Genomic DNA, 8946 nt, shown 5'->3' with positions numbered 1-8946 from the left:
CTAGTCCGGAACTAAAATATGCGCCTACAACACTATTGGATAGCACATTTTTCGTGACATTAAATATTTGTTTTAAGTCTTAAAAGTAAATTTAAGCCCCAAAAGAATATAAAAACAAACTTACTTTAATTATCGACTTCTTCGGCGGAATCCGTGACGTGTGTGAACTGTGACGCCCATGAGGAAACGCTCCAGAATACAGCCAGAACTTAGAATATTGTGATTTATGAAAAATAAAATTATATGAAACGCAGTAAGTTTTTTGCTCATATCTTCTTTGCTTATTGAAATTTTAGAATTTTTAATCGACTGTGTCTTCTGCAACGACTTTGAGATTTGCCATAGATTAAATAAATAAATGATAGATATTATACTAGGTACGTCAATATGATGAATCCACGGATATAATATAATGCAACTTTTTATATCAAAGAGTTCTGTGTTAAGGACGAATTTGTTCATTGAAATTTGATAAGACAATAAACCAAAATAGTTTATAATTTTGAATTTGAATTATAATAATATGATATAGGTATTATTTAAATTATTATTTTCGTTTATCAATTTAATTATTGATTGAGGTGGTGAATAGATATCAGAAGCACAAGAATATTTTTATAAGAGCATATTGTATTTTATGAATTATTAAATAAAAATGTGTATACTGCATTTTAGAGTTAACATAAAGCCATAAACGTTTACAGTACATTTATCAAATACTATAATACCAACTATATTTTTACAATGATGTGTGTTTTTTTTTTTTTAACATTTTTAATTATTTTTTCTTGTGGTCTGTGTAAACGATAAGTATTCGTAATAAAGATTCAATTTTCATATATAATATTATATTATAGGCACTCAGTATGTAATCATATGTTTATTTTTAGTTTAATTTAATTGTAGGTATTTAGTAAATAATAATAGGTATACGAAATTGTGTTTTCGAATAGCAATTTATTGTTTGTATTAATACCTACACCATAATAGGGAACTAAAATTTTGTAAATGATGTACAAATGTATTTTTGGTGTTTTAAGACTACTGTAAGATCAATTTATGAGAATTCTTGCATTAAATTGTTAGGATTTTTTGATATGAATAATTATTTTATTACATATAGGTTTATTACATATTGGTAAGTCGATCAGAAACTATATTTACACTGAATGTTAATAGTAAAAAGCTATTAAAAAATCTATTATTTGTATTTATTTGTTAATAATAATTAAGACTTAAATATTAGCAGTAATCATGTTCCTTTCACAAAATATTTTTTAATTATTTTTTATTTAATTTACATTTATCCCAAAGTGATCTCTGAATAATCATTCAATGATGAATTTAATACCTAGTTACATTCTCGGTTACATTAATTGGATTATAAATTAAAATAAACTACAGTTTCCAGCTTCTACTACAACATTATTTTATATTTTATTTTATGTTTTTAATTTTTTAAACGCAGTCTGCACCTTGTGTTGGTGATTTTACACGTAATATAATAAAATTGATACTAGTGATGAGTAGGTAAGTACCTTATTGTTTAATCAAATTATTTACACGATTATTAACTAAAAAAATATCTATGAAGTATAAACATCCGCATTTCCATTAACTATAAATTCATAATTGTATGAGCTATACATGTTACATATATTTTTCGAAAAAACTATTTAAAAAAACAAGAATAATTCCTATTTGATGTCACAAGGGTTGATCTAGCGACTGACTGCTACGACAACTGTGCAATTTTTTTTAAGCATAATACGTTTTGAAAACGTCCAGAAAAGAGTTTGTTTTAAGACTGTCTGTCTTGATAACAACTAATTTAATTTAGAGTGTATTGTTATATAATATTATAATGAAATTAATAATTATAGTAAAATATATAATTGCAAGACATTTAATACCTATATCTATAGCCATCTAGGGTATAAACTACACTAAAAAAGGTGTAAGTATGCTAATAAAATATATGAGGTGTATAATGTATTTATGTGTATAAAAATATAAAATATAAAGATTAATAACATTATATTGTTTTAAATACTACGCTCAAACCTAAGGTGATATCCGGCGTATAGTATAACATGCAAAAAGGTGCGCATTAAACTTGGCGTGGTGAAACGGTCTCGCGTATTTTATACATTGCACTATTGGGATTAAACTTATAAATGCTTCTACGTCACGTAGTTAACAGATTGTCCGTGGCAATGAATATTAAAAAGTAAATGTAAATAGTAGGTAATAATATGAAAACGAACTTACTCGTAAACATCTACTCTTCCGGTGAAACGTAGCTAGAGTGCCGCCATCGCCGAAGAAACAGCTATCTTCATCCATCTTCATCTAATCATCTCACTCCGATGAGCTGAAACTTGAAAGTATCGAAATATTTTATGAAAATAACCTGATCAAACGAAATTTGCGAGTTTGTGTTACAACTTATCCGGTTTAACGAACTGTCCGTTTATATTTGTAGCCTATTATTTTTTTGTTCACTGAAATCAAAATATACAATATAGTATATTTATAATACAATAGTATTTCTGAAACTATTAGAATTGTTAACCGTCGCCGACGAATTTCGACAATTGACGACTGCCATAGATATTATGAAATATATTATGCCATAGATATTATAAAATATAATATATATTGTTTACTATGATAAATCCAAAGATTTTATATATTATTATATAAGTACTCAGTATACCTATACGGTATATTTATAAATCGTATGTTCTTTTACAGAAATCTTTGTGATCTGCAATGCACCTATTTTGGTTTTTAGTAGTATAAAATAGAGAGTACTGATGGCTGATCCTTATGATCCTTATGATCCTTCTGATCACCGGCGGCACCTCGCTCACGTGTGCGACATGAATTTTCCCCCCACCACCTTCCCCCCTCTTCCGCCGTCGTGTACATATAAAATGCCATTAGGATTATTCGATATGTTAATTTCCAAATGATCCTTATGATCCTTATGATCCTTCTGATCACCGGTGGCACCTCGCTCACGTGTGCGACATGAATTTTCCCCCCACCACCTTCCCCCCTCTTCCGCCGTCGTGTACGTACGCGACTTTACGTACTACACGAAACCTAACCACTGCGCCACCCCGTTACATATACTTATCATTAATAACTAGCCTTATTTAACTTGTGATAAAATATGTCACCAACGTGTATGACTTATATCTGCGTTATCATATCTGCGTTATCATATCTACGTTATCACATATACCCTTATTTTGTAATAAAATATACCGCGAACGAGTGTATAACAGTTATCATATCTGTGTTATCATATCTACGTATAGCATTACTTTAATGTATATGTAATATTGTTCTTCCCCATTAAATACAAGATAGCCCCTTTTATTTTCCCTTTAAAAAAAAAAAAATATATATAAAATATTCTGATGTACCTACATTTGTATCATACATACACATACATACACACAACACACACATACATACATACATACACACACATATATTCATTTACATACGTACATACATACATATTTAAAAATATTATACAATTTTCAGATTATAATCCCATTTGAATAAACATCCCGCTAAAGCATGCGTTATACATCGGAATATATCTCAAACAAACCCACATTCAAATATATTATAATATAGTTTACATGTATACATACTTACATATTATATCCATTATGATCCTTATGATCCTTATGATCCTTCTGATCACCGGCGGCACCTCGCTCACGTGTGCGACATGAATTTTCCCCCCACCACCTTCCCCCCTCTTCCGCCGTCGTGTACGTACGCGACTTTACGTACTACTTTACGTACGACTCTACGGAACTTTATTATTGTTATTTTCACCTATTTAACTTTATAAATAAATTTAAAAATATTTAAACCGCAGTATACTGGTCATATTATAATATCATTAGGATACTTATAACTTGCAGCTGCGTACACAAATAATATCGATGAATACACCATATAGGAGACATTAAGTAGGCATTAGTGAATAACCGTTATTAAGTCTAATAATTGTCGCAGGTATTGACACGTCAATCAAATAAATACAACAATATATTGCCATTAGATAAAATGCCATTAGGATTATTCGATATGTTAATTTCGAAATTCGCACGACTCGTGTCGCCAGGATGTGATATACTTATTGATATTAAAATAAACATTTATTACACTAAAGGTTTTATTTAATGAATGTTAAGATATTAATATATATTATTCACCAGCTCCGTTCTTAATAGCCGCCTCTCACCATTGTCACCACTAAGCGGTAGACATTAGTGTCAACTATATAGCCACCATATGATGTCTATACAATATACATCCGTTCACTAACAAGTATCTTAATAATCGTATACTCCTAATATACCCATTAGATGATATCCGTAATTAAAGAAGAATACATTAGTGAATAACCGATATTAAGTCTAATAATTATCGCAGGTATTGACACGTCAATCAAATAAATACAACAATATATTGCCATTAGATAAAATGCCATTAGGATTATTCGATATGTTAATTTCGAAATTCGCACGACTCGTGTCGCCAGGATGTGATATACTTATTGATATTAAAATAAACATTTATTACACTAAAGGTTTTATTTAATGAATGTTAAGATATTAATATATATTATTCACCAGCTCCGTTCTTAATAGCCGCCTCTCACCATTGTCACCACTAAGCGGTAGACATTAGTGTCAACTATATAGCCACCATATGATGTCTATACAATATACATCCGTTCACTAACAAGTATCTTAATAATCGTATACTCTTAATATACCCATTAGATGATATCCGTAATTAAAGAAGAATACATTAGTGAATAACCGATATTAAGTCTAATAATTATCGCAGGTATTGACACGTCAATCAAATAAATACAACAATATATTGCCATTAGAATTATATATTTCCTTATTCAAATAACAAATATCTGAATAGTCATCACAGGAGACATTAAGTAGGTATTAGTGAATAACCGATATACTTTTTGTATATAAAATGCCATTAGGATTATTCGATATGTTAATTTCCAAATTCACACGACTCGTGTCGCCAGGATGTGATATACTTATTGATATTAAAATACCTATTTTAGTGAAAAACACATTATTGTCCGATATTAGTACCTTCTGCCGGACGTAGTCTAATATCAATTAAGTATCAATACCCCTACTACCTATTCAAATTCGTCTTTATAGTTTATATATTCTAAAAGAGCCAACAGTTCTTCAGTACGTTTTTAACCGTTGTACACGTATACGCTCCGTCTCTAAAAATTTTAGTGAGTTTAAAATTTTTACAAGTGTTTAAACATTTTATTATTTTTCTTTTCGTTTTAAATCGTTGTACACGTATACGCTCCGTCTTCGAATATTTTCCAGTGTTTAGTTTTTAAATATTATTTCGTTTTAATCATGGTTGGTTCAATTGGAAACATGGCTGTAGTGTACAAGAAGAAGAAATTCACATATGTACCACCAACACCGCCTGCAGAGCTCATCGACTGTAATAATTTCATACTAGACTTTCCCGATCGTAAGTTTTTAAATGTTGGACTTGATTCGGAAGACAACTTCAATATTGCTATTCATATAATAACGCCGTCGCGTTATGTAAGCATATACGATGGTTTTCTAAGACGTACATTATCAATGATGGGGAATATACTGTCATTCATATTAGATGTCCCACAAAAATGTAGAAAACAGATTTTTCTGGAGGATGAATTTACCGTCATATCGAACATGGTGTATCAAGGGGAAAATGTGCTAGTCATAGAGTCTAAGAAAAAGGAAGGATGTCGTGTATTGCTCGATAGAAAAAATTTGTTGAAATTACAATATCTAGAGGAGAGTATTTTTGAAACGGTCACACGAAAAACCAATATCATACGACCAATTGTTTTAAATCAATTTGCGATGATCGGTAATTATATTGATCGAGAATTCACTAAAGTTGAAAAACCACCAAAAACAAACGAAGAAATGGTAATTTTTATTAAAAACCTCCGGAATGATCTAATCACGACGAATCTCGACTTAAACTATGTTAGCCAGCTGAAAATGTTTGCAACAAGTCAATTAGCTGAACAATGGGCACAACGATGGAGTGGGGAAATGTCACCCGAGGTAATTTAACTTATCATTTATATCGCTTGTAAAAATATTTAATGTATAATTATTATTTTATAGTTATTCGTTGAGCCCGAGGTTCAAGTTAAACCGACAAGATACTCGAGTATGTCTCCGTGTCATAATGATCTTTCGCAGTCACCGATGTCACCAAACATATTCGACATGCATAAAGAATTAACGTCAATCGCTACACTCAGACCATCAGATGTAATTTATATAAACATATTTTTAAATAAAATTGAACACATTTTTATTGAATTTATGACCTTATATACTCCTTTGTCTCGTCGGAAAAAAGGACTTACACCCTAACCATCCGTGTCATACGACTCTACGGAAAAAGGTACCAGGATTTTTTTCCGACGAGACAAAGGAGTATATAAGGTCATAAATTCAATAAAAATGTGTTCAATTTTATTTAAAAATATGTTTATATAAATTACATCTGATGGTCTGAGTGTAGCGATTGACGTTAATTCTTTATGCATGTCGAATATGTTTGGTGACATCGGTGACTGCGAAAGATCATTATGACACGGAGACATACTCGAGTATCTTGTCGGTTTAACTTGAACCTCGGGCTCAACGAATAACTATAAAATAATAATTATACATTAAATATTTTTACAAGCGATATAAATGATAAGTTAAATTACCTCGGGTGACATTTCCCCACTCCATCGTTGTGCCCATTGTTCAGCTAATTGACTTGTTGCAAACATTTTCAGCTGGCTAACATAGTTTAAGTCGAGATTCGTCGTGATTAGATCATTCCGGAGGTTTTTAATAAAAATTACCATTTCTTCGTTTGTTTTTGGTGGTTTTTCAACTTTAGTGAATTCTCGATCAATATAATTACCGATCATCGCAAATTGATTTAAAACAATTGGTCGTATGATATTGGTTTTTCGTGTGACCGTTTCAAAAATACTCTCCTCTAGATATTGTAATTTCAACAAATTTTTTCTATCGAGCAATACACGACATCCTTCCTTTTTCTTAGACTCTATGACTAGCACATTTTCCCCTTGATACACCATGTTCGATATGACGGTAAATTCATCCTCCAGAAAAATCTGTTTTCTACATTTTTGTGGGACATCTAATATGAATGACAGTATATTCCCCATCATTGATAATGTACGTCTTAGAAAACCATCGTATATGCTTACATAACGCGACGGCGTTATTATATGAATAGCAATATTGAAGTTGTCTTCCGAATCAAGTCCAACATTTAAAAACTTACGATCGGGAAAGTCTAGTATGAAATTATTACAGTCGATGAGCTCTGCAGGCGGTGTTGGTGGTACATATGTGAATTTCTTCTTCTTGTACACTACAGCCATGTTTCCAATTGAACCAACCATGATTAAAACGAAATAATATTTAAAAACTAAACACTGGAAAATATTCGAAGACGGAGCGTATACGTGTACAACGATTTAAAACGAAAAGAAAAATAATAAAATGTTTAAACACTTGTAAAAATTTTAAACTCACTAAAATTTTTAGAGACGGAGCGTATACGTGTACAACGGTTAAAAACGTACTGAAGAACTGTTGGCTCTTTTAGAATATATAAACTATAAAGACGAATTTGAATAGGTAGTAGGGGTATTGATACTTAATTGATATTAGACTACGTCCGGCAGAAGGTACTAATATCGGACAATAATGTGTTTTTCACTAAAATAGGTATTTTAATATCAATAAGTATATCACATCCTGGCGACACGAGTCGTGTGAATTTGGAAATTAACATATCGAATAATCCTAATGGCATTTTATATACAAAAAGTATATCGGTTATTCACTAATACCTACTTAATGTCTCCTGTGATGACTATTCAGATATTTGTTATTTGAATAAGGAAATATATAATTCTAATGGCAATATATTGTTGTATTTATTTGATTGACGTGTCAATACCTGCGATAATTATTAGACTTAATATCGGTTATTCACTAATGTATTCTTCTTTAATTACGGATATCATCTAATGGGTATATTAAGAGTATACGATTATTAAGATACTTGTTAGTGAACGGATGTATATTGTATAGACATCATATGGTGGCTATATAGTTGACACTAATGTCTACCGCTTAGTGGTGACAATGGTGAGAGGCGGCTATTAAGAACGGAGCTGGTGAATAATATATATTAATATCTTAACATTCATTAAATAAAACCTTTAGTGTAATAAATGTTTATTTTAATATCAATAAGTATATCACATCCTGGCGACACGAGTCGTGCGAATTTCGAAATTAACATATCGAATAATCCTAATGGCATTTTATCTAATGGCAATATATTGTTGTATTTATTTGATTGACGTGTCAATACCTGCGATAATTATTAGACTTAATATCGGTTATTCACTAATGTATTCTTCTTTAATTACGGATATCATCTAATGGGTATATTAGGAGTATACGATTATTAAGATACTTGTTAGTGAACGGATGTATATTGTATAGACATCATATGGTGGCTATATAGTTGACACTAATGTCTACCGCTTAGTGGTGACAATGGTGAGAGGCGGCTATTAAGAACGGAGCTGGTGAATAATATATATTAATATCTTAACATTCATTAAATAAAACCTTTAGTGTAATAAATGTTTATTTTAATATCAATAAGTATATCACATCCTGGCGACACGAGTCGTGCGAATTTCGAAATTAACATATCGAATAATCCTAATGGCATTTTATCTAATGGCAATATATTGTTGTATTTATTTGATTGACGTGTCAATACCTG

General features: G+C 30.8%; 2 protein-coding genes across 2 annotated transcripts; one reads left to right on the top strand and one right to left on the bottom strand.

The window, feature by feature from the left end:
- The first annotated feature begins 5450 nt into the window (after nucleotides 1–5450).
- Nucleotides 5451–6561, top strand: LOC132948376 (uncharacterized). Its single transcript, XM_061018810.1, has 3 exons — nucleotides 5451–6164; nucleotides 6228–6377; nucleotides 6469–6561. The coding sequence occupies exons 1-3, from the start codon at nucleotides 5451–5453 to the stop codon at nucleotides 6559–6561; spliced, it is 957 nt and encodes a 318-aa protein (XP_060874793.1).
- Nucleotides 6562–6609: 48 nt separating this feature from the next.
- On the bottom strand, nucleotides 6610–7540 carry LOC132948372 (uncharacterized). The gene is made up of 3 exons (XM_061018801.1): nucleotides 6827–7540; nucleotides 6706–6763; nucleotides 6610–6623 (listed from the first exon to the last, which is right to left on the bottom strand). The coding sequence occupies exons 1-3, from the start codon at nucleotides 7538–7540 to the stop codon at nucleotides 6610–6612; spliced, it is 786 nt and encodes a 261-aa protein (XP_060874784.1).
- Nucleotides 7541–8946: the final 1406 nt, after the last annotated feature.

Source organism: Metopolophium dirhodum, chromosome 7 (genome assembly GCF_019925205.1).
Source record: "Metopolophium dirhodum isolate CAU chromosome 7, ASM1992520v1, whole genome shotgun sequence".
In the NCBI taxonomy this organism is placed as follows: Eukaryota; Metazoa; Arthropoda; class Insecta; order Hemiptera; family Aphididae; genus Metopolophium; species Metopolophium dirhodum.
The sequence above is the reverse complement of the archived record's forward strand: the minus strand, read 5'-3'. Positions and strand labels throughout refer to the sequence as shown.

Excerpts from the sequence above, each read along its gene's own strand:
- LOC132948376 (XM_061018810.1), top strand. The coding sequence starts at position 5,451 with ATGGTTGGTTCAATTGGAAACATGGCTGTAGTGTACAAGAAGAAGAAA. Across the intron at positions 6,165-6,227 it reads GTGGGGAAATGTCACCCGAG|TTATTCGTTGAGCCCGAGGT; the intron begins GTAATTTAACTT and ends ATTATTTTATAG. Across the intron at positions 6,378-6,468 it reads CTACACTCAGACCATCAGAT|GACTTACACCCTAACCATCC; the intron begins GTAATTTATATA and ends GTCGGAAAAAAG.
- LOC132948372 (XM_061018801.1), bottom strand. The coding sequence starts at position 7,540 with ATGGTTGGTTCAATTGGAAACATGGCTGTAGTGTACAAGAAGAAGAAA. Across the intron at positions 6,764-6,826 it reads GTGGGGAAATGTCACCCGAG|TTATTCGTTGAGCCCGAGGT; the intron begins GTAATTTAACTT and ends ATTATTTTATAG.